The sequence below is a fragment of the Pleurodeles waltl genome, chromosome 5 (genome assembly GCF_031143425.1).
Source record: "Pleurodeles waltl isolate 20211129_DDA chromosome 5, aPleWal1.hap1.20221129, whole genome shotgun sequence".
Lineage (NCBI taxonomy): Eukaryota > Metazoa > Chordata > Amphibia > Caudata > Salamandridae > Pleurodeles > Pleurodeles waltl.
This window is the reverse complement of record NC_090444.1, coordinates 747,594,898-747,620,250: the sequence shown is the minus strand read 5'-3', so window position 1 is coordinate 747,620,250 and position 25,353 is coordinate 747,594,898. Positions and strand designations below refer to the sequence as shown.

The 25,353-nt window shown below is 47.7% G+C and overlaps 1 protein-coding gene across 1 annotated transcript in view; it reads left to right on the top strand.

The window, feature by feature from the left end:
• Nucleotides 1-25,353, top strand: part of LOC138296005 (two pore calcium channel protein 1-like) — a 538,306-nt gene that overhangs the window by 263,700 nt on the left and 249,253 nt on the right. The window contains exon 7 of the mRNA XM_069234709.1: nt 3,956-4,057. Coding sequence (XP_069090810.1) covers nt 3,956-4,057 — 102 coding nt within the window. The remainder of the gene's footprint in view (nt 1-3,955; nt 4,058-25,353) is intronic.

The following is a 25,353-nucleotide window of genomic DNA, read 5'->3' as shown; positions in this document are numbered from 1 at the left end:
ACCTGATCACTTCGATCCTTCATGCGTTCACTAACTCATTCTACCATCCTCCTCTCCCCACTCTCCCACCCCCGATCCACCCCCTTTCCCATGTACTCCCTATTTTTCAGCCCCATCACCACCTTCTTCTCTTCTCTCGTATTCACTCTTTTACTTTGTCTCATTTAATCTACAACTGAGGTACCTTAGTCATTCACCACAACATCAGAAAATGCTCCATCACAGAACATACACTGATTAACCTCACCTCACCATTGCAAACAAATAAACTGATCTCTACCCTCTACTTTTATTAATATGGACCGACACATCATGCTATATCCTGAACTACTGTTCCCACTTGATTGATTGTGCCATACAATGTACTGTTTCTTTTCATTTATGCTATTTAATTTTCCTATTGTATAAAATTCCAAGAAAACACTCTTTAAATAAAAATAATTTCAGCAAGGTGGTGCTCTGAAGTCATGATGCATTTAAAACCAAGAATAAGGAATTAATGGGTCCTTGTGTGTTGTGTGGCAGCCTGCCTTATTTATTAGGGGAAGTTCAAGGTGGGGGAAGAGCTAATGGAGTATGGGCCATCGAAGGCTAACATGTAACACTGTCTGCCCTATTTAAAGTGAATGGCATCATGTGTTTTTTTTTCACTTCTTCAGTGGCAGGTAAAAAGTGGTGCTGAGAACAGTAAAAATAATAATAATAATAATAATAACACCTGCATCATGGGATCTTTAGGAAAGTGCCCCTTTTGGCATGGCAACCCCCTCACCCCCACACACACACACACACTTTTTTCCTTCTATTGATGCTAACTTGACTTAGTGTGTGCTTGGATCTTGCTAACCAGACCCCAGCACCAGTGTTCTTTCCCTAAACTGTACCATTGCTTCTACAATTGGCACATCACTGGCAACAGCTAAGTCCCTTGTAAAAGGTACCAGTGGTACCAAGGGCTCTGTGACCAGGGAAGGTGCCTAAGGGCTGCAGCATGTATTGTGCCATCCTAAGGAACCACTCACCAAGCACATGAACACTGCATTTGAGGATTGTGTGTTCTGGTAAGAGAAAAAGGTAAAGGTAACCTGGCACCCCTTCCAGGTTGCCATGCCCACAAACCATTGCCTGTGGCATAGGTAAGTCACCCCTCTAGAATACCTTATGGCCCTAAGGCAGGGTGCATTCCCACAGGTGAGGGCATACCTGCATGAGCAATATGCCCCTACAGTGGCAAGGTCCATTCTTAGACATTGTAAGTGCAGTATGGCCATATTTAGTACATGGGCTGGGAGTTTGTCATTATGAACTCCACAGCTCCATGATGGCTTCACTGAAGGCTGAGAAGTTTGGAATCAATCTATTCAGCACCATAAACCCACTCTGATGCAGTTTAGGATTTATTTTACAATGCACACTGAGGGCATCTTAGAGATGTCCCTTGTATTTTTCCCAACCCTTTAGTGCAGGACTGATCAGTCTGTGCCAGCCTGCCACTAACGGACAAGTTTCTGGCCCCTTGGGGTGAGAGTATTTGTTCTCTCTGGGGTCAGAAACAAAGCCTACTCTGGGCAGAGGTGCTTCACACCTCCCCCTTGCAGGAACTATAACACTTGACGGTGAGCCTCAAAGGCTCAGGCCTCCTGTTACTGTGCCCCAGGGCACTCCAGCTAGTGGAGATGCCCGCCCCGGGACCAAGCCCCACTTTTGGTGGCAGGTCCGGTGGGAAAATTAGGAAAAACAAGGAGGAGTAACCAAAGGTGTCCAGAGCTGAAGTGACCCCCTCATTGTAGAATCCTCCATCTTGGTTTGGAGGAGAGAGACCAATAGGGATAGTAATGTGCCCACATCTCCAAAGGGTGTGGGCACAGGAAGGGTGTAGCCACCTTCAGGGACAGTTGCCATTGGCTACTGCCCTCTGACCCCTGTAAAGCCCCTAAATCTAGTATTTAGGGGCTCCCCTGAACCTTACCAGATTATTGGCGTCCTCAAGAAGAAAGACTGCAAAGCTGCCCCCCCCAGCAGTGAAGACTCAAGACAACAACCGACTTGGCCCCATCCCTTCTGGCCTGTCTGCAGCTTCAAGACTTCTGCTCCAACAAAGGTGACACATCCTGCAGGACCAACAACCTCTACAAACCCCTCAGAAGACTGTCTGCCCAGCAGAGGACCAAGAATGCCTAAGGACAGCAGCCCTGCCCAGAAAAAACATCCAAATAGGACTCCAGAACCACCCCGGATCCGCAAGTCCTGCCCACTCTGCACCCGGTGCCCAATGCCCGAGTCCAGGTGGCCCAACAGTCCAGAGAAGGTCCCTAGGCAATTCCGACCTCAAGTCCACCCTGGGTTGACCCTTCCTGATCAACACAACGATGCCTGCAGCCTGAATCTGGAGGGTCTTCCTGACCATGAACAGATCCGACTAAGATTCCCGACGCCAAAGGAGACCCCTGCAACAGCAGCCTCCTGGCATTGGAGAATCTGACAGATGGTCCAGCAACGTCCAGCGGGCACTTCTCCTGCCTGTTCAGCCTTTGGTTTCCCAGAACCGGCCCCCTAGACCCAGCCTGCAGCCTCTTTTGTGACCCCCGGGGTTCCCCCATTGAAAAGCATTGGGCGCCCAGCTCTGTGTTTGCACCCTGCACCCGGCCGCCAGTGTGCCGCTGAGGGTGTATGTTTGGTGTGAACCTGTGGCCCCCCAGTGCTCATCTAAACCCCCAAGGCCTGTGTCTTGAAACCATGGGTACTTACCTGCAATCTGCTTTCTACCGAGCACCCCCAGTCCTCATAGGATTTCTTTAAAAACCCGACTCCAACTTTGACCTCTGCACCGTATTGCTGGTGGTGAACTTTTGGGGTCAACCTAAACTTTGGCCTGTGGACATCCTAACCCCTGAAGACTAGAATCGTAAGTTGTGTACTTACCTGTTAAATGTGCTAACACTTTTTCCTACAAGGACTCTATTGACTCCTATGAAAAACTGCACCATCAACTTTTGAAATTAAAAAGTGTTACTTACTTGTAAATTGCTTTATCTGCAAAAACTAAGAAAAATACATTTGATACATATGCTTGATACCTATCTACAAGTGTATTTACCTACAACATCTTTTGGTTCTAGAAATAAAGTAAGAAAATACATTTTTGCTCTATAAAAACAAATGGCCTGGAGTTAGTCATTGAGTGTGTGCCTCATTTCTTCACTGTGTGCGTACAACAAATGCTTTGCACTATTCTCTGATAAGCCTAAATTCTTGACCACAATACCACAAAAGAGAGCATTAGTATTATCTACTTTAGCCTCTGTTAAGTCTGGGGGAACCCCTCGACTCTGTGCACACTATACTTCATTTTGGGATAGTATATACAGAGCCAGCTTCCTACAGGTTCATTCGTTTTTCATTTTTCAAAACAAACGCCAGCGTTGGGAGTTTTGTTTTTGGAAAATCTGTCAAGGTTTGAAGGTCGGCCGTCATATCTGACTGAGCCTCTGTCAGACTTTTACAACATTGAGAGGAACTACTATCACGGCGGTTCCTGACAGTGTTTAGATTGGTCTATGGGGCTGGTGGATCACTAGATTTGGTGGGCGGAGGACCCGCGGGATGGCAGGGGCAACATCATCCCGACAGAGTGCCCTTCAACAGCTAAACTCAAAATCAGCCCCTATGCTATATTATGTTTGACCAATTACTGTGGCTCAAAAAAGGTTGACATCAACATGTCTCCCAGTACATGCAACTAAGTGTTGGTTAAATATTACCACTCACGGAGGCAACTGCCTTCCATTACAAAGTTGTTTTTTTGAGAGTGTGGCGCCTCACACTACAAATGGCTCCACTCCACGTTCAGTGAAAAAGATGCAGGCATGTTTGTTCTCCAATAAACATTTTGCACAGCAAAAATAAATGCGAAAAAGCTTTAGTTAATTGCTTCTTTTGATCTTTTATTTTTCAGAAATCTTCTAACATCTGAAGGAACGCCATATTTTACAAATTACCTAGATGCAGTGTTTGATCTCTACGTCTTGGTTACAACAGCGAATAGCCCCGATGTCATGTATGTATTTTTATTTACTTTTCTACATGCAACGTCAGTGCTAAAAAGTAATGACATAAATTATGAATCGCCATGATAACCTGTCCCATTTATTGAATCTACAAAGTAAAATTTCATATCTTGGTCTGGGAGTTAGATTTTAATTTTCATCAATGCATTATCCAAAGCTAACACAGATTGTAGGTGTGAACCGTGCCACTTTTAGGTTTGGCTGACCGCATGTCAAACTCCACAAAGGAAAAAACAAAAATAAATGCGAGTAAGGTAATGCCTTAGGTCAGCCCCTTTAGCACTTATATTCCTTGTTTTGTTCTGTCAGACGTTGCATGCTGAGTTGTCCTTCAAATCATGAATCAACCCATGGTGGCATTTGCACATGTGTACATTGTGCCATGGACGTTTCCATTGGTGCCTAGCACTAAGGAGTAGTTGCTCACTGATATGCTGTAATTAGGAATTAATGCAAGCCAGTGCTCCTCTGACACAGTGTAACCAAGAAGAGGTAATTACACATGCTTTTAATGGTACAAAGTCTTAAAGCGAAGTTATGTTGCTGCACCTGATCAGTGAGACACCACGAGCTACAGCAAAACAGCTATACTGCTCATTATCAATGCTATGGAGGCCAGCAAAGCTCCCGTCCCGAGGCAAGAGCAGGGATGATTGGAGTATTGGATACCAAATGAGCAGGATAGAGTCCAGTCCTATTGATTAATATTCAAGCAATCCCTTTCTTCTCATTGATATTACTCAAAGCTTAGCTTATGCTCCCCTCAGAGCTGCTCAAAATGCATTTTGAGTGCCCAGTGACTTCGGTGTCAGTTGGCAAACTAATGTGAGCTCCACCTCCAACAGCCCTGCCCGCGCCATGTGCAAGTCAGGAAGTTCACTAGGATGAGATTATCACCAGCACTCACTGAATAGCTATTGTGTAGATGCCGGGCTCTTTGTGTCAAGGCCTGTCAGACTGCCACCTTCTTCTGTCTCCAGGGGCACCACTTCTACCGCCCCCTCTCCGGGATTGTGATGTGAGCAGTTAGCATCCATGGGTCTCTGCTGAGCCAAGGGCATTCAGGCCGTTCTTCACTTATATTCCCCTGCTCAGGAAGTGGGCATGTGCTGGTCCGATGAAGCACTACCCTATGTAAACTGAACATGGCAGGGAGACTTGTCACTGCCAGTTCACTCCAGTGCAGCCATGTGTGCTGGGAGAGTGGCTGCACTAACCTACAGAGAGATGGGACCACCAGAGCCCGCATCAAAGAAGATGCACTTAGAAGCTACACCTAATTTCCATCATCATTTTGAATAAAATGAAAACCTAATTACATAGGAAATGCTTAGGTATTTTAGATATCTACAGTGCGATCAGCAAATTAACAAATACAGCAAACCAATAACAAAATCGCATATTGTGTATAGATGCTTAGTTACTTGTCTTGTGAAGCATGCCTTTTAGGTTTCATTAAATCCTTTCCCATGGAATTTCTTTCGAGAATTGAGTCTAGATTTTGCAGAATAGTGTCCTGGAATCCTGTGTTTACCACCACAATGCACATCAAAATCAAACATAGTTGCAGCACAGGAGAAGTATATCAAAATGGACAATGATTATCAGTCGGGTTCAGCATGCACTGACAAAGCTAATAGGTTTGACTTAAATGGATAATGCAGAGCAGGTCCATTGGCTTTTCCAGAACTTGTTTAATAGCATGTTGGAATTTTTGTCTAAAGGATAATCGTTAAAGTAGACATTCAGAATGACTGAGATGAAATCTCAATGGGGGAACGTTGTGGTGTGGAACAAGAGGGTCCACAAATAAAAATTACATACAATTACATATTTAACATTAAATTAAATAAAACACATCTTTATTTTTCTATCGTCCATAAATTATATCAAACAGCTGCCTAGCTCAGTAGGCCCAAACCATCCTCTATAAGGGGATAGGAAGACTGCAAAGGTACAAAGTAAGAAGAACATGTCAATGTGATTACCCATATGCCTTCCCTGCTCTGCCTCTTCACCAGAGAAGAGAGCCACCGTCCTTCCTGCATAAGACCAGTCCCCGAATCTGATAGGCAGTCCATGTGACTTCTAGTTTTCTCCCAAGTCCACAGACCTGTTCTCTTTTAACATAGAGCGCATTAATGGAGTGCATCTGGGCAGGCTCTCTCCACTGCTGTAAGCTCCCCTTTCTCCACGAACTTATGAGTGCCACTGAGTAGACAAAATGTAGCTGGTGCTTTGTTGCCTTTGATAACTGGAATTATAAATGAAAACATCTGTGCTACGATACCTGTTCAGGTAAGTGGACATCAATATTAGGCTGACACTTTATGGTCCTTATTGAACACATTGTTATTATTTTCAACATCACATATTTACAAACATGCATTCGTTCATATTTTAATTTTTAATATGTAGTACCTGTACATAAATTGTTATTACACAGAAGGAAAAGCTCTTATTGTTGTGAATGAAAACATTTTGTAGCTTCAGTTTGAAAACATGAATTCCCAGCTTAGAATCTGATGCACTTCTGCAAGACCCCATGGCACGTAGGTTTCACTGCTCCTTGGGCCAGACTAGCGAAGAGTTCTGGGTTTGGAGAGCTCGCAACATGGAGCCTTCTTCCCAACAAGGTGTTATTGACAAAGGAGGAGGCCTGGGCCCTGGTCAGTCTCCTTCACAGATTAGTGAGGATCCAGGATCATGGCAGCTGCATGCACCCAGAAGACATGACCGAGGTCAGTGTGCCAATCCAGAAATGCAGTGCTGTGAAACAAAGTGAAGAGAAAGGGACACAGTGAAGAAGGAACAAAAATGAGAGCTTTGGGGTTCGTTAAAATGACCATAACATTTGCTAGGTGAACTAATGTAGGAGCCAAAATAATGACTATTGGTGCACCTGATGATGCCCTGAATCAGTGCTGGTCTATGCCTCTTCATTCTTCCAGGGGCACAGTGCCGACCCCTGTGGCACAGGGGGACCACAAGCCTTTTAGGGGGTTATATTCAGCCCACGGTCAATGAATATTTGTGAGATTGGGGACACTTAGAGGTCCATCATCACATTCTGCTTGGAGGGGGCATCTCTTTGTGTTGTACCACTGCATTCATAAGTTACTTTCCTTCTTACTCTACCTTTGTTGTAAGATTTTTAGTTTAAGCTTCAACCACTATTAGCAATGCTTCTCCTTGCCTAGATCTCAGTGAGACTTACGCTACTGATTACATTTACACGTTTTAAAGACTGCATGAGGTCAGGCGCTCAGGGGTATTTATGTGGAGGGGAAAGGGCACGAGTCATTCGCTTCATGACTTTTACCTTTGCCATATTATGTGGGAATAGTAACACAGTGGTACTATGGCACAAGTTGTCGTATTACAAACAAACACGTTTTAGTACGTGAATGTTAGGGTGTTGCAGGAAGTTATTAATTTACTGGCTTCACTGAACCATTTCCGACCAGCTTAATCTCGCATTAAAGAACTCTTTGGAAGAGGTATACATTACAGAGATCAGTATCCATCCTGAAGGAAGCAGATTCGAGTCCTGGCTGATCCACTCAACACTTTACCCTTCAAAGGTCGATAAATGAATATCTTTGATTCAAATAACACTTAACATACTAATATTTCAGCACTATGCAACCCCTTCAGAGGTTAACGAGCGCTTTATAAGTGCTGAGTGTTATTTCATGCTCGCAAATCTATATAAACAAGTGAAAAACAGCGGCTCAGCCCCCCAAACAAAGTGTTCTTTTAACCCTTGTTAGTTAGCAAGTAGTGTCCGAATGAAGGGAACATCTTGGGCTTAGGTCATTATGTACGAACAGTCTTCACGGTTTGTTCTCTTTTATTTCTACATGAAGTCAGCGGTTCCTCCCACCTGTTCAAGCACCTTCTGGATACATTCCAGAATTCATTACAGCGACTTTCTGAATGCTGCGTAAAGATACATTGTTGAAAACAAAGAGAAACATTCAAATGAGCTGTGCAGAGTTTTGTACCTCAGGATACTAATACGAGCATAGAAAAAACAATTCAAAGCCAGAAGCAAAAAAAAACTTAGAATGTTAACAGAACAATTTCACCAGTCGTTGGTTTGTTGTTTATTTATTTATATTATGTCTTATAGTGTTTTTACCAAAGCGCTTTACAAATAAAAAGAGGGTTCGCCGTGGGCGCAGGGCATTGGTTCCACCATGTGGTTTCCTGGGAAGAGAAACTTTGAAGAAGCAGAATGGAACACGGAGAAGAAAATGCCGATTTTATGAATCCTGGGACATTTTAATAAACTTGCATTAACCCCTTCGCTGCCAGGCCTTTTCCCCCTCCTGTGCCAGGCCTTTTTTTGGCTTTTTGGGGCAGTTCACGCTTAGGCCCTCATAACTTTTTGTCCACATAAGCTAACCAAGCCAAATTTGCGTCCTTTTTTTCCAACATCCTAGGGATTCTAGAGGTACCCAGACTTTTTGGGTTCCCCTGAAGGAGGCCAAGAAATTAGCCAAAATACAGTGAAAATTTCGTTTTTTTCAAAAAAATGGGAAAAAAGTGGCTGCAGAAGAAGGCTTGTGGTTTTCCCCCTGAAAATGGCATCAACAAAGGGTTTGCGGGGCTAAACTCAGCAGCTTCCCAGCTTTCAGGAACAGGCAGACTTGAATCAGAAAACCCATGTTTTCAACACAATTTTGGCATTTTACTGGGACATACCCCATTTTTGCAATTTTTTGTGCTTTCAGCCTCCTTCCAGTCAGTGACAGAAATGGGCATGAAACCAATGCTAGATCCCAGAAACCTAAACATTTCTGAAAAGTAGACAAAATTCTGAATTCAGCAAGGGGTCATTTGTGTAGATCCTACAAGGGTTTCCTTCAGAAAATAACAACTGAAAAAGAAAAATATTGAAATTGAGGTGAAAAAAACATAAATTTTTCTCTACGTTTTACTCTGTAACTTTTCCCTGCAATGTCAGATTATCGAAAGCAATATACCGTTACGTCTGCTGGACTCCTCTGGTTGCGGGGATATATAGGGCTTGTAGGTTCATCAAGAACCCTAGGTACCCAGAGCCAATAAATGAGCTGCATCCTGCAGTGCGTTTTCATTCTTTACTGGGTATACAGCAATTAATTTGCTGAAATATAAAGAGTAAAAAATAGCTATCAAGAAAACCTTTGTATTTCCAAAAAGGGCACAAGATAAGGTGTTGAGGAGCAGTGGTTATTTGCACATCTCTGAATTCCGTGGTGACCATACTAGCATGTGAATTACAGGGCATTTCTCATATAGATGTCTTTTTTACACACTCTTCTATATTTGGAAGGAAAAAATGTAGAGAAAGACAAGGGGCAATAACACTTGTTTTGCTAATCTATGTTCCCCCAAGTCTCCCGATAAAAATGATACCTCACTTGTGTGGGTAGGCCTAGCGCCCGCAACAGGAAATGCCCCAAAGCGCAACGTGGACACATCCAATTTTTTGAAAGAAAACAGAGGTGTTTTTTGCAAAGTGCTTACCTGTAGATTTTGGCCTCTAGCTCAGCCGGCACCTAGGGAAACCTACCAAACCTGTGCATTTTTGAAAACTAGAGACCTAGGGGAATCCAAGATGGGGTGACTTGTGGGGCTCTGACCAGGTTCTGTTACCCAGAATCCTTTGCTAACCTCAAAATTTGGCTAAAAAAACACATGTTCCTCACATTTCTGTGGCAGAAAGTTCTGGAATCTGAGAGGAGCCACAAATTTCCATCCACCCAGCGTTCCCCCAAGTCTCCCGATAAAAATGATACCTCACTTGTGTGAGTAGGCCTAGCGCCCGCGACAGGAAATGCCCCAAAGCGCAACGTGGACACATCCAATTTTTTGAAAGAAAACTGAGGTGTTTTTTGCAAAGTGCCTACCTGTAGATTTTGGCCTCTAGCTCAGCCGGCACCTAGGGAAACCTACCAAACCTGTGCATTTTTTAAAACTAGAGTCCTAGGGGAATCCAAGATGGGGTGACTTGTGGGGCTCTGACCAGGTTCTGTTACCCAGAATCCTTTGCAAACCTCAAAATTTGGCTAAAAAAACACATGTTCCTCACATTTCTGTGACCGAAAGTTCTGGAATCTGAGAGAAGCCACAAACTTCCTTCCACCCAGCGTTCCCCCAAGTCTGCCGATAAAAATGATACCTCACTTGTGTGGGTAGGACTAGCGCCCGCGAAAGGAAATGGCCCAAAACACAACGTGGACACATCACATTTTTTCATAGAAAACAGTGCCTACCTGTGGATTTTGGCCTGTAGCTCAGCCGGCACCTGGGGAAACCTAGCAAACCAGTGCATTTTTTAAAACTAGAAACCCAGGGGAATCCAAGATGGAGTGACTTGCGGGCTTCGGACCAGGTTATGTTACCCAGAATCCTTTGCAAACATCAAAATTTGGCCAAAAAAACACTTTTTCCTCTCATTTCGGTGACAGAAAGTTCTGGAATCTGAGAGGAGCCACAAATTTCCTTCCACCCAGCGTTCCCTAAGTCTCTCGATAAAAATGGTACCTCACTTCGGTGGGTAGGCCTAGTGCCCACGAAAGGAAATGGCCCAAAACACAACGTGGACACAACATATTTTTTCACAGAAAACAGAGGTATTTTTTGCAAAGTGCCTACCTGTGGATTTTGGCCTCTAGCTCAGCCGGCCCCAGGGGGGGGGGGCAGAAATGCCCTAAAACAAATTTGACCCCCCCCAAACCCCCCCTGTCCGGGAGCGACCCTTGCCTACGGGGTCGCTCCCCCAGCGTGACATTGGCGCCAAAAAACAAATCCCCGGTGCCTAGTGGTTTCTGCACCCTTGGGGGCAGATTGACCTCAAATCGGCCAATCTGCCCCCAAGGGGGGCAGAAATGGTCTAAATACAATTTGCCCCCCAGGGCAGCGACCCTTGCCTGATTGGTCGCTCCCCATCTCTTAAAAAACAAACAAACAAAAAAAAAACACAAAAAAATAAATTGCCCTGGGGGCAGAAATGGCCTAAAATAAATGTGCCCCCCCCTCGGGAGCGACCCTTGCCTACGGGGTCGCTACCCCTGCGTGACATTGGCGCCAAAAAACAAATCCCCGGTGCCTAGTGGTTTCTGCCCCCTTGGGGGCAGATTGACCCAAAATCGGCCACAATTTGCCCCCCAGGGCAGCGACCCTTGCCTGATGGGTCGCTCCCCATCTCTAAAAAAACAAACAAACAAAAAAAAAAACACCCAAAAAAATTTGCCCTGGCGCCTAGAGGTTTCTGCCCCTAGTGGGGGCGGAAATGGCCTAAAATAAATTTGCCCCCCCCCCCCTGGAGCGACCCTTGCCTACGGGTCGCTCCCCCTGCATGGCATTGGTGCCAAAAAACAAATCCCCGGTGCCTAGTGGTTTCTGCCCCCTTGGGGGCAGGTTGACCTAAAATCGGCCAATCTGCCCCCAAGGGGGGCAGAAATGGTCTAAATACAATTTGCCCCCCAGGGCAGCGACCCTTGCCTGATGGGTCGCTCCCCATCTCTAAAAAAAAAAAAAAAAAAAAAAAAAAAAAAAAAAAAAACACACACAAAAAAAATTGCCCTGGCGCCTAGAGGTTTCTGCCTCTCCTGGGGGCAGAAATGGGCTCAAATAAATTTGCCCCCCCCAACGCCCACCCTCCCTCCCCCCCGGGAGCGACCCTTGCCTACGGGGTCGCTCCCCCTGCTTGACATTGGCGCCAAAAAACAAATCCCCGGTGCCTAGTGGTTTCTGCCCCCTTGGGGACAGATTGACCTAAAATAGGCCAATCTTCCCCCAAGGGGGGCAGACATGGTCTAAATACAATTTGCCCCCCAGGGGAGCGACCCTTGCCTAATGGGTCGCTCCCCACCTCTAAAAAAACAAACAAACAAAAAAAAAAAACACCCCAAAAAAATTGTCCTGCCGCCTAGAGGTTTCTGCCCCCCCAGGGGGCAGAAATGGCCTAAAATAATTCCCTCTCCCCCCCAGGGAGCGACCCTTCACGCAAAGAAAAAAAACTCCCTGGTCTCATCAAAATAGGCCAATCTGCCCCCAAGGGGGGGCAGAAATGGCCTAAATATAATTTGCCCCCTAGGGGAGCGACCCTTGCCTAAGGGGTCGCTCCCCACCTTAAAAAATTAAAAAACATTAAAAAAAAAAATATAATGATCCCTGGTGCCTAGAGGTTTCTGCCCCCCCAGGGGGGGCAGAAAAGGCCTTCACAAAAAATGGCCCCCCCGGGAGCGACCCTTGCCCAAGGGGTCGCTCCCTTTTGTCACTTTATGGAAAAAAAAAAAAATCCCTGGTGTCTAGTGGGGTTTCAAAAGCCGGATTGCAAGCAATCCGGCTTTTGAAACCCTGGGAGAGACTTCAAAGGGAAGGAAATACATTTCCTTCCCTTTGAAGCCCCTCCGGGCCTCCCCCACGTGATTGACAGAGAGAGAGGCCCCTGTGACAAATCAGCTCGCGCGCTGACGTCACAGGGGGGGGGGGGTCGGGGGTGGATGGGGAAGGTCTTCCCCTTCCATCCCCGCCTTGGGGGGGAGGGGGTGCACAGGGGGGGCGCGCTAGCGCTCCCCCAATTCCCGTGTGCCTTGGACGAGGTGACCTCGTCCAAGGCACAGGGGAACTGTAGCCTTGGATGAGGTCACTTCGTCCAAGGCACAGAACGGGTTAAAGGAGTATAACTTTTTGCTAGACATTTACATATACACATAAACATTTAATTTGGTGTTCCAATTTCAGCTATGGTAGGTTGTACAGAACTGATCTCTTCTTCACATTTCCTCTGCAAAGTAGCCCCATATACAACATTGACATGATGAAGCTTAGGAGTGACTGTAAATCCAATGGCTGGCTGGCAAGGACTATTAGAGATTTCATAGTTCACTCTTTTGAGTACCCAAGTGCTTAACCTTCTGAGCGAATTACATTTCTTAGTTGAGGAGTCTCAGTTGTTCTTGACTTGGGACTTATTAGTAACATGATTTTTAACTCATGTGGCCTGAAATTTAAGCAAATCTTAATGCATCTAATGCTCTGTTTCTGGAAAGTGTCCAATCAGGCTGTTGCCCTTGTCTAGGAACTGTTTGTGCTTATGAGATATCAAGTACTATCTTTCCAGGATTGAAATACTGTCCCATTGTTTCCGATTCAACTCAGTAAGGATATAATGCAGGGATTTAAAAGACATGGCGATAATTGGGAGCCCTGTTGAGCAACTCATGAAAGTGCAACAGGTAGTGACAGAAATGGACCTAACCAAATCGAAGCAGTACAGTGATTCAAAAGTGAGGAGCACCAAGCAAGTGATATTGTTTGAGTTCACCACAAATTTGAGATGGCAGAGTAGTATGCAACAGTTCACCAAATCAAATGCGGAGAAACTGCCTAATAGTACTATCAAGGCAAAAAGTCCTGGATCAGTTGTGTTAAATGGTGTTTTATAATAATATTAGTAATACTTTATTGTCTTGATTTTTTAAAAATCACATACATTATGTAGGTATAAACTACAAAAACTCAATTATAAAAACATACAAAATATGCAACCTAAGACTAAAACCATTCCTTCTAAACTTACATAAGAGAAGGGGGTGTGACAAAGATGGCGGATGAATAGGTCACATTTTCTCGTCCCTCCTTCCAGTCGTCAATAGGCCTTGCTGCTTGCCCCATTCACAGCCCAGAAGAGTTCCACTGTTTCTCTTGTTGCTTGTGGTCTACAGGCACATAGGGAACTGTCGCCGCTGGGGGATGGGCCCACCAAAATCATGTGGAAGAGCATAGCCTCTGTAAGGCCGGTCCACAACTGCAAGATGGCCATGAGGCGGCGGGAGTGACATGACTGCAGTGAGGCAAAGGTAGCCTCCAGCACCTATTCCAGACTCACAAGGTGACTCAGGCCCTTGGACCTCTGATCAGGGGCTGCTCCAGGCATTACAAAGCAGCGCCACACACCAGCCGCCCAGCTGCAGTGAGACCAGCAAGAACTCTTAATCCCGATCACGCGCGGTGATCCATGCATAGCCTACTTGCACCATGACCAGTGGGAGCGCAGAGTGAGCTTCTGCACCTGCCGCAACACAAGCATCTGCAGATCCTGGGCAGCATCTTCAACAGGGTACCCTATGGACACTGTCAGTGCCGGCAGTAAGATTGGCGTGAAAACCTCTGCCACTCCTACGATGCATTTGCACCTGATGCAGCGGCCCGTGCTTGACAGAGGAGGGACCGCATTCAGTAGTGGGGTACTGGGGGCCAATACTAAGCTCAGCTGCCCATGGCCTAGTGGACTGGTGCTGCAACTCTCCAGAAAATGCCCCATAGGAGAGCTTTTCACCCGCGCCCTGGGCATACCAACCCGGGCCGAGGGAATATACATCTTGTACTATCACCTGGACCCCCTTGCTCATCATTCAGACCCCTGTGGTGCCAGGCATGAGTAATCAGCCTCCAGACGCTTATTCCTCTGATGCAGCCTGCAAAGCCCTCTGGGCATCGTCTCTGAACCTGGGATGCCTGTGACTTGACTGAGCTGCAGCTGGGCACCGCCTGTGACAGACACCTCCTGTGGACTCGCCCTCGGCGCTTCCTGCCAAAGAGTGGTTTCCCTTAAAATCACTCGTATAACACTCAGTGCATTGAGGGCAGAGACTGCCTGTCTGAGGAGCATAGGAAGGAGAGGCACCCTTTCTGGGGATCGCCTGGGTCGCCCAAATCTGCTCCTGTTTGTGACGATTTATCGACCCTCACAATGGCTGGGACAGCACAAGCACGCCTACTCTTCACAGTGCACCACATCTGTGGCAAGCCCACCCTGCTACCTGATGAGATTCTGAACCACTAGCAACCATAGTCCATCATTTGAAGCTGAGAGGGGCATTGCACAATGCAGGGTGCATATGGAAGTTATGAGGGGTGATAAGTACTGTGGAGGCCCCCCAGGATGGCAGGGAGTGTGGACCAGGGAGTCACCGGGGGTGTGTGCCTCGGACCCCAACGAGGCCCTGCAGATCATTCCTTAACAACATCAGCCCTTAATTCCCAAGCTACGCAAAGGCTGGGAGCTGCAGCGAGGCTTGTGCTTTCCCCTTCATGGCTAGGCCCTATATATCGGAGGTAGCGACGCCCCTCACAGGAAAGGATCCAGGGGATCGAGATCGGTCATTGTAAGGAAATGCCTCCTTGGCATGGTTGCCCCCTGACTTTTTGCCTTTGCTGATGCTATGTTTACAATTGAAAGTGTGCTGAGGCCTGCTAACCAGGCCCCAGCACCAGTGTTCTTTCCCTAACCTGTACTTTTGTATCCACAATTGGCAGACCCTGGCATCCAGATAAGTCCCTTGTAACTGGTACTTCTAGTACCAAGGGCCCTGATGCCAAGGAAGGTCTCTAAGAGCTGCAGCATGTCTTATGCCACCCTGGAGACCTCTCACTCAGCACAGGCACCCTGCTTGCCAGCTTGTGTGTGCTAGTGAGGACAAAACGAGTAAGTCGACATGGCACTCCCCTCAGGGTGCCATGCCAGCCTCTCACTGCCTATGCAGTATAGGTAAGACACCCCTCTAGCAGGCCTTACAGCCCTAAGGCAGGGTGCACTATACCATAGGTGAGGGTACCAGTGCATGAGCATGGTACCCCTACAGTGTCTAAACAAAACCTTAGACATTGTAAGTGCAGGGTAGCCATAAGAGTATATGGTCTGGGAGTTTGTCAAACACGAACTCCACAGCACCATAATGGCTACACTGAAAACTGGGAAGTTTGGTATCAAACTTCTCAGCACAATAAATGCACACTGATGCCAGTGTACATTTTATTGTAAAATACACCCCAGAGGGCACCTTAGAGGTGCCCCCTGAAACTTAACCGACTATCTGTGTAGGCTGACTAGTTTTAGCAGCCTGCCACAAACCGAGACATGTTGCTGGCCCCATGGGGAGAGTGCCTTTGTCACTCTGAGGCCAGTAACAAAGCCTGCACTGGGTGGAGATGCTAACACCTCCCCCAGGCAGGAATTGTCACACCTGGCGGTGAGCCTCAAAGGCTCACCTCCTTTGTGCCAACCCAGCAGGACACTCCAGCTAGTGGAGTTGCCCGCCCCCTCCGGCCAGGCCCCACTTTTGGCGGCAAGGCCGGAGAAAATAATGAGAAAAACAAGGAGGAGTCACTGGCCAGTCAGGACAGCCCCTAAGGTGTCCTGAGCTGAAGTGACTCTAACTTTTAGAAATCCTCCATCTTGCAGATGGAGGATTCCCCCAATAGGGTTAGGATTGTGACCCCCTCCCCTTGGGAGGAGGCACAAAGAGGGTGTACCCACCCTCAGGGCTAGTAGCCATTGGCTACTAACCCCCCAGACCTAAACACGCCCTTAAATTTAGTATTTAAGGGCTACCCTGAACCCTAGAAAATTAGATTCCTGCAACTACAAGAAGAAGGACTGCCCAGCTGAAAACCCCTGCAGCGGAAGACCAGAAGACGACAACTGCCTTGGCTCCAGAAACTCACCGGCCTGTCTCCTGCCTTCCAAAGATCCTGCTCCAGCGACGCCTTCCAAAGGGACCAGCGACCTCGACATCCTCTGAGGACTGCCCCTGCTTCGAAAAGACAAGAAACTCCCGAGGACAGCGGACCTGCTCCAAGAAAAGCTGCAACTTTGTTTCCAGCAGCTTTAAAGAACCCTGCAAGCTCCCCGCAAGAAGCGTGAGACTTGCAACACTGCACCCGGCGACCCCGACTCGGCTGGTGGAGATCCGACACCTCAGGCGGGACCCCAGGACTACTCTGATACTGTGAGTACCAAAACCTGTCCCCCCTGAGCCCCCACAGCGCCGCCTGCAGAGGGAATCCCGAGGCTTCCCCTGACCGCGACTCTTTGAACCTAAAGTCCCGACGCCTGGGAGAGACCCTGCACCCGCAGCCCCCAGGACCTGAAGGACCGGACTTTCACTGGAGAAGTGACCCCCAGGAGTCCCTCTCCCTTGTCCAAGTGGAGGTTTCCCCGAGGAATCCCCCCCTTGCCTGCCTGCAGCGCTGAAGAGATCCCGAGATCTCTCATAGACTAACATTGCGAACCCGACGCTTGTTTCTACACTGCACCCAGCCGCCCCCGCGCCGCTGAGGGTGAAATTTCTGTGTGGACTTGTGTCCCCCCCGGTGCCCTACAAAACCCCCCTGGTCTGCCCTCCGAAGACGCGGGTACTTACCTGCAAGCAGACCGGAACCGGGGCACCCCCTTCTCTCCATTCTAGCCTATGTGTTTTGGGCACCACTTTGAACTCTGCACCTGACCGGCCCTGAGCTGCTGGTGTGGTGACTTTGGGGTTGCTCTGAACCCCCAACGGTGGGATACCTTGGACCAAGAACTGAACCCTGTAAGTGTCTTACTTACCTGGTAAAACTAACAAAAACTTACCTCCCCCAGGAACTGTGAAAATTGCACTGTGTCCACTTTTAAAACAGCTATTTGTCAATAACTCGAAAAGTATACATGCAATTTTTATGATTTGAAGTTCCTAAAGTACTTACCTGCAATACCTTTCGAATGAGGTATTACATGTAGAATTTGAACCTGTGGTTCCTAAAATAAACTAAGAAAAGATATTTTTCTATACAAAACCTATTGGCTGGATTTGTCTCTGAGTGTGTGTACCTCATTTATTGTCTATGTGTATGTACAACAAATGCTTAACACTACTCCTTGGATAAGCCTACTGCTCGACCACACTACCACAAAATAGAGCATTAGTATTATCTCTTTTTGCCACTATCTTACCTCTAAGGGGAACCCTTGGACTCTGTGCATGCTATTCCTTACTTTGAAATAGCACATACAGAGCCAACTTCCTACATTGGTGGATCAGCGGTGGGGTACAAGACTTTGCATTTGCTGGACTACTCAGCCAATACCTGATCACACGACAAATTCCAAAATTGTCATTAGAAATTCATTTTTGCAATTTAAAATTTTTCTAAATTCTTAAAAGTCCTGCTAGGGCCTTGTGTGTTAAGTCCCTGTTTAGCATTGTCTTTTAGAGTTTAAAAGTTTGTTAAAAGTTTGAAATTAGATTCTAGAAACAGTTTTAGATTCTTTAAAAAGTCTTCCAACTCTTAGCAAAATAATGTCTGATACAGAGATGAATGTGGTGGAACTCGACACCACACCTTACCTCCATCTTAAGATGAGGGAGCTAAGGTCTCTCTGTAATATCAAAAAAATAACCATTGGCTCCAGACCTACCAAAATTCAGCTCCAGGAGCTGTTGGCAGAGTTTGAAAAAGCCAACCCCTCTGATGATGACATCACAGAGGAAGAAATTAGTGACTTGGAGGCCAATGTCCCTCCTCCAGTCCTAAATAGGGAGAACAGGACCCCTCAAGTCCTGTCTCCAACTGTGTTAGTCAGAAATAGTGAGTCCCTCACAGGAGGGTCCCACATTTCTGAAATCACTGAGGATGCTCTCAGTGAAGATGACCTCCTGTTAGCCAGGATGGCCAAAAGATTGGCTTTAGAGAGACAGCTCCTAGCCATAGAAATTGAAAGACAAGAGATGGGCCTAGGACCCATCACTGGTGGCAGCAATATAAATAGGGTCAGAGATTCTCCTGACATGTTAAAAATCCCCAAAGGGATTGTGACAAAATTTGAAGATGGTGATGACATCACCAAGTGGTTCACAGCTTTTGAGAGGGCTTGTGTAACCAGAAAAGTGAACAGATCTCACTGGGGTGCTCTCCTTTGGGAAATGTTCACTGGAAAGTGTAGGGATAGACTCCTCACACTCTCTGGAAAAGATGCAGAATCTTATGACCTCATGAAGGGTACCCTGATTGAGGGCTTTGGATTCTCCACTGAGGAGTACAGGATTAGATTCAGGGGGGCTCAAAAATCCTCGAGCCAGACCTGGGTTGACTTTGTTGACTACTCAGTGAAAACACTAGATGGTTGGATTCAAGGCAGTGGTGTAAGTAATTATGATGGGCTGTACAATTTATTTGTGAAAGAACACCTGTTAAGTAATTGTTTCAATGATAAACTGCATCAGCATCTGGTAGACCTAGGACCAATTTCTCCCCAAGAATTGGGAAAGAAGGCGGACCATTGGGTCAAGACAAGGGTGTCCAAGACTTCAACAGGGGGTGACCAAAAGAAAGGGGTCACAAAGACTCCCCAGGGGAAGGGTGATGAGACAGCCAAAACTAAAAATAGTAAAGAGTCTTCTACAGGCCCCCAAAAACCTGCACAGGAGGGTGGGCCCAGAGCCTCTTCACAAAACAATGGGTACAAGGGTAAAAACTTTGATCCCAAAAAGGCCTGGTGTCATAGCTGTAAACAGCATGGACTCCAAACTGGAGACAAGGCCTGTCCCAAGAAAGGTTCCACTCCAAACTCCCATCCAGGTAACACTGGTATGGCTAGTCTCCAAGTGGGATCAACAGTGTGCCCAGAGCAAATCAGGGTCCACACTGAAGCTATTCTAGTTTCTGAGGGTGGGGTGGATTTAGCCACACTAGCTGTCTGGCCGCCTAACATGCAAAAATACAGACAGCAACTCTTAATTAATGGGACTAGAATAGAGGGCCTGAGGGATACAGGTGCCAGTGTCACCATGGTGACAGAGAAACTGGTTTCCCCTGGCCAATACCTGACTGGAAAAACTTACACAGTCACCAACGCTGACAATCAGAGAAAAGTACATCCCATGGCAATGGTTACTTTAGAATGGGGAGGGGTCAATGGCCTGAAACAGGTGGTGGTCTCCTCAAATATCCCAGTGGACTGTCTGCTTGGAAATGACCTGGAGTCCTCAGCATGGGCTGAGGTAGAACTAAAAACCCATGCAGCAATGCTGGGTATCCCTGAACTGGTGTGTGTGAAAACAAGAGCACAATGCAAGGCACAGGGTGAACAAGTAGAGCTGGAGTCTGGAAGAATGGCCCAGCCTACCAAGAGAACAGGAAAGTCAGTTGGGAAACCAACTACAACACAGCAAAAGAAAGGGAACCTCTCTTCTCAGGAAGAAGTTCTGCCCTCTGAGGGAACTGAGCCTTTGGAGCTTGAACCTTATCAGGTTGAGCTCTTAGGCCCAGGGGGACCCTCAAGGGAGGAGCTGTGTAAGGGACAAGAAACCTGTCCCTCTCTTGAAGGCCTTAGGCAGCAAGCTGCTGAAGAGTCCAAAGGCAAGAAAAATGGAACGCATAGGGTCTATTGGGAGGATGGACTCCTGTACACTGAGGCCAGAGACCCCAAACCTGGTGCCACTAGGAGAGTGGTAGTGCCTCAGCTGTTCAGGAAGTTCATCCTAACATTGGCCCATGACATTCCCCTTGCTGGACATTTGGGACAAACCAAGACATGGGAGAGGTTAGTCAACCACTTCTACTGGCCCAATATGTCCAACATGGTTAAGGAGTTTTGCCTCTCCTGCCCCACCTGTCAAGCCAGTGGTAAGACAGGTGGACATCCAAAGGCCCCCCTCATTCCACTTCCAGTGGTGGGGGTTCCCTTTGAAAGAGTGGGTGTGGACATAGTTGGTCCACTGGAACCTCCCACAGCCTCAGGAAATATGTATATCCTGGTAGTAGTGGATCATGCTACCAGGTATCCTGAAGCTATTCCCCTTAGGTCGACTACTGCCCCTGCAGTAGCCAAGGCCCTCATTGGTATCTTTACCAGAGTGGGTTTCCCTAAGGAGGTGGTGTCTGACAGAGGTACCAACTTCATGTCAGCATACCTAAAGCACATGTGGAATGAGTGTGGGGTGACTTATAAATTCACTACACCATACCATCCACAAACTAATGGCTTAGTTGAGAGATTCAACAAGACATTAAAGGGCATGATCATGGGGCTCCCAGAAAAACTCAAAAGGAGATGGGATGTCCTCTTGCCATGCCTGCTTTTCGCTTACAGAGAGGTGCCACAGAAGGGAGTAGGATTCTCACCCTTTGAACTTCTGTTTGGTCATCCTGTAAGGGGACCACTTGCCCTTGTTAAAGAAGGCTGGGAGAGACCTCTCCATGAGCCTAAACAGGACATAGTGGACTATGTACTTGGCCTTCGCTCTAGAATGGCAGAGTACATGGAAAAGGCAACCAAAAACCTTGAGGCCAGCCAACAGCTCCAGAAGTTTTGGTATGACCAAAAGGCTGCACTGGTTGAGTTCCAACCAGGGCAGAAAGTCTGGGTTCTGGAGCCTGTGGCTCCCAGGGCACTCCAGGACAAATGGAGTGGCCCTTACCCAGTACTAGAAAGGAAGAGTCAGGTCACCTACCTGGTGGACCTGGGCACAAGCAGGAGCCCCAAGAGGGTGATCCATGTGAACCGCCTTAAGCTCTTCCATGACCGGGCTGATGTCAATCTGTTGATGGTAACAGATGAGGATCAGGAGGCAGAGAGTGAACCTCTCCCTGATCTTCTGTCATCAGACCCAAAAGATGGCACAGTAGATGGAGTGATCTACTCAGACACCCTCTCTGGCCAACAGCAAGCTGATTGTAGGAGAGTCCTACAACAGTTTCCTGAACTCTTCTCCTTAACCCCTGGTCAGACACACCTGTGTACCCATGATGTGGACACAGGAGACAGCATGCCTGTCAAGAACAAAATCTTTAGACAATCTGACCATGTTAAAGAAAGCATCAAGGTGGAAGTCCACAAGATGCTGGAATTGGGAGTAATTGAGCGCTCTGACAGCCCCTGGGCTAGCCCAGTGGTCTTAGTCCCCAAACCTCACACCAAAGATGGAAAGAAAGAGATGAGGTTTTGTGTGGACTACAGAGGGCTCAATTCTGTCACCAAGACAGATGCTCATCCAATTCCAAGAGCTGATGAGCTCATAGACAAATTAGGTGCTGCCAAATTCTTAAGTACCTTTGACTTGACAGCAGGGTACTGGCAAATAAAAATGGCACCTGGAGCAAAAGAGAAAACAGCATTCTCCACACCTGATGGGCATTATCAGTTTACTGTTATGCCCTTTGGTTTAAAGAATGCCCCTGCCACCTTCCAAAGGTTGGTGAATCAAGTCCTTGCTGGCTTGGAGTCCTTTAGCACAGCTTATCTTGATGATATTGCTGTCTTTAGCTCCACCTGGCAGGATCACCTGGTCCACCTGAAGAAGGTTTTGAAGGCTCTGCAATCTGCAGGCCTCTCTATCAAGGCATCCAAATGCCAGATAGGGCAGGGAACTGTGGTTTACTTGGGACACCTTGTAGGTGGAGGCCAAGTTCAGCCACTCCAACCCAAGATCCAGACTATTCTGGACTGGGTAGCTCCAAAAACCCAGACTCAAGTCAGGGCATTCCTTGGCTTGACTGGGTATTACAGGAGGTTTGTGAAGGGATATGGATCCATTGTGACAGCCCTCACTGAACTCACCTCCAAGAAAATGCCCAAGAAAGTGAACTGGACTGTGGAATGCCAACAGGCCTTTGACACCCTGAAACAAGCAATGTGCTCAGCACCAGTTCTAAAAGCTCCAGATTATTCTAAGCAGTTCATTGTGCAGACTGATGCCTCTGAACATGGGATAGGGGCAGTTTTGTCCCAAACAAATGATGATGGCCTTGACCAGCCTGTTGCTTTCATTAGCAGGAGGTTACTCCCCAGGGAGCAGCGTTGGAGTGCCATTGAGAGGGAGGCCTTTGCTGTGGTTTGGTCCCTGAAGAAGCTGAGACCATACCTCTTTGGGACTCACTTCCTAGTTCAAACTGACCACAGACCTCTCAAATGGCTGATGCAAATGAAAGGTGAAAATCCTAAACTGTTGAGGTGGTCCATCTCCCTACAGGGAATGGACTTTATAGTGGAACACAGACCTGGGACTGCCCATGCCAATGCAGATGGCCTTTCCAGGTTCTTCCACTTAGAAAATGAAGACTCTCTTGGGAAAGGTTAGTCTCATCCTCTTTCGTTTGGGGGGGGGGTTGTGTAAGGAAATGCCTCCTTGGCATGGTTGCCCCCTGACTTTTTGCCTTTGCTGATGCTATGTTTACAATTGAAAGTGTGCTGAGGCCTGCTAACCAGGCCCCAGCACCAGTGTTCTTTCCCTAACCTGTACTTTTGTATCCACAATTGGCAGACCCTGGCATCCAGATAAGTCCCTTGTAACTGGTACTTCTAGTACCAAGGGCACTGATGCCAAGGAAGGTCTCTAAGAGCTGCAGCATGTCTTATGCCACCCTGGAGACCTCTCACTCAGCACAGACACCCTGCTTGCCAGCTTGTGTGTGCTAGTGAGGACAAAACGAGTAAGTCGACATGGCACTCCCCTCAGGGTGCCATGCCAGCCTCTCACTGCCTATGCAGTATAGGTAAGACACCCCTCTAGCAGGCCTTACAGCCCTAAGGCAGGGTGCACTATACCATAGGTGAGGGTACCAGTGCATGAGCATGGTACCCCTACAGTGTCTAAACAAAACCTTAGACATTGTAAGTGCAGGGTAGCCATAAGAGTATATGGTCTGGGAGTTTGTCAAACACGAACTCCACAGCACCATAATGGCTACACTGAAAACTGGGAAGTTTGGTATCAAACTTCTCAGCACAATAAATGCACACTGATGCCAGTGTACATTTTATTGTAAAATACACCCCAGAGGGCACCTTAGAGGTGCCCCCTGAAACTTAACCGACTATCTGTGTAGGCTGACTAGTTTTAGCAGCCTGCCACAAACCGAGACATGTTGCTGGCCCCATGGGGAGAGTGCCTTTGTCACTCTGAGGCCAGTAACAAAGCCTGCACTGGGTGGAGATGCTAACACCTCCCCCAGGCAGGAATTGTCACACCTGGCGGTGAGCCTCAAAGGCTCACCTCCTTTGTGCCAACCCAGCAGGACACTCCAGCTAGTGGAGTTGCCCGCCCCCTCCGGCCAGGCCCCACTTTTGGCGGCAAGGCCGGAGAAAATAATGAGAAAAACAAGGAGGAGTCACTGGCCAGTCAGGACAGCCCCTAAGGTGTCCTGAGCTGAAGTGACTCTAACTTTTAGAAATCCTCCATCTTGCAGATGGAGGATTCCCCCAATAGGGTTAGGATTGTGACCCCCTCCCCTTGGGAGGAGGCACAAAGAGGGTGTACCCACCCTCAGGGCTAGTAGCCATTGGCTACTAACCCCCCAGACCTAAACACACCCTTAAATTTAGTATTTAAGGGCTACCCTGAACCCTAGAAAATTAGATTCCTGCAACTACAAGAAGAAGGACTGCCCAGCTGAAAACCCCTGCAGCGGAAGACCAGAAGACGACAACTGCCTTGGCTCCAGAAACTCACCGGCCTGTCTCCTGCCTTCCAAAGATCCTGCTCCAGCGACGCCTTCCAAAGGGACCAGCGACCTCGACATCCTCTGAGGACTGCCCCTGCTTCGAAAAGACAAGAAACTCCCGAGGACAGCGGACCTGCTCCAAGAAAAGCTGCAACTTTGTTTCCAGCAGCTTTAAAGAACCCTGCAAGCTCCCCGCAAGAAGCGTGAGACTTGCAACACTGCACCCGGCGACCCCGACTCGGCTGGTGGAGATCCGACACCTCAGGCGGGACCCCAGGACTACTCTGATACTGTGAGTACCAAAACCTGTCCCCCCTGAGCCCCCACAGCGCCGCCTGCAGAGGGAATCCCGAGGCTTCCCCTGACCGCGACTCTTTGAACCTAAAGTCCCGACGCCTGGGAGAGACCCTGCACCCGCAGCCCCCAGGACCTGAAGGACCGGACTTTCACTGGAGAAGTGACCCCCAGGAGTCCCTCTCCCTTGTCCAAGTGGAGGTTTCCCCGAGGAATCCCCCCCTTGCCTGCCTGCAGCGCTGAAGAGATCCCGAGATCTCTCATAGACTAACATTGCGAACCCGACGCTTGTTTCTACACTGCACCCAGCCGCCCCCGCGCCGCTGAGGGTGAAATTTCTGTGTGGACTTGTGTCCCCCCCGGTGCCCTACAAAACCCCCCTGGTCTGCCCTCCGAAGACGCGGGTACTTACCTGCAAGCAGACCGGAACCGGGGCACCCCCTTCTCTCCATTCTAGCCTATGTGTTTTGGGCACCACTTTGAACTCTGCACCTGACCGGCCCTGAGCTGCTGGTGTGGTGACTTTGGGGTTGCTCTGAACCCCCAACGGTGGGCTACCTTGGACCAAGAACTGAACCCTGTAAGTGTCTTACTTACCTGGTAAAACTAACAAAAACTTACCTCCCCCAGGAACTGTGAAAATTGCACTGTGTCCACTTTTAAAACAGCTATTTGTCAATAACTCGAAAAGTATACATGCAATTTTTATGATTTGAAGTTCCTAAAGTAC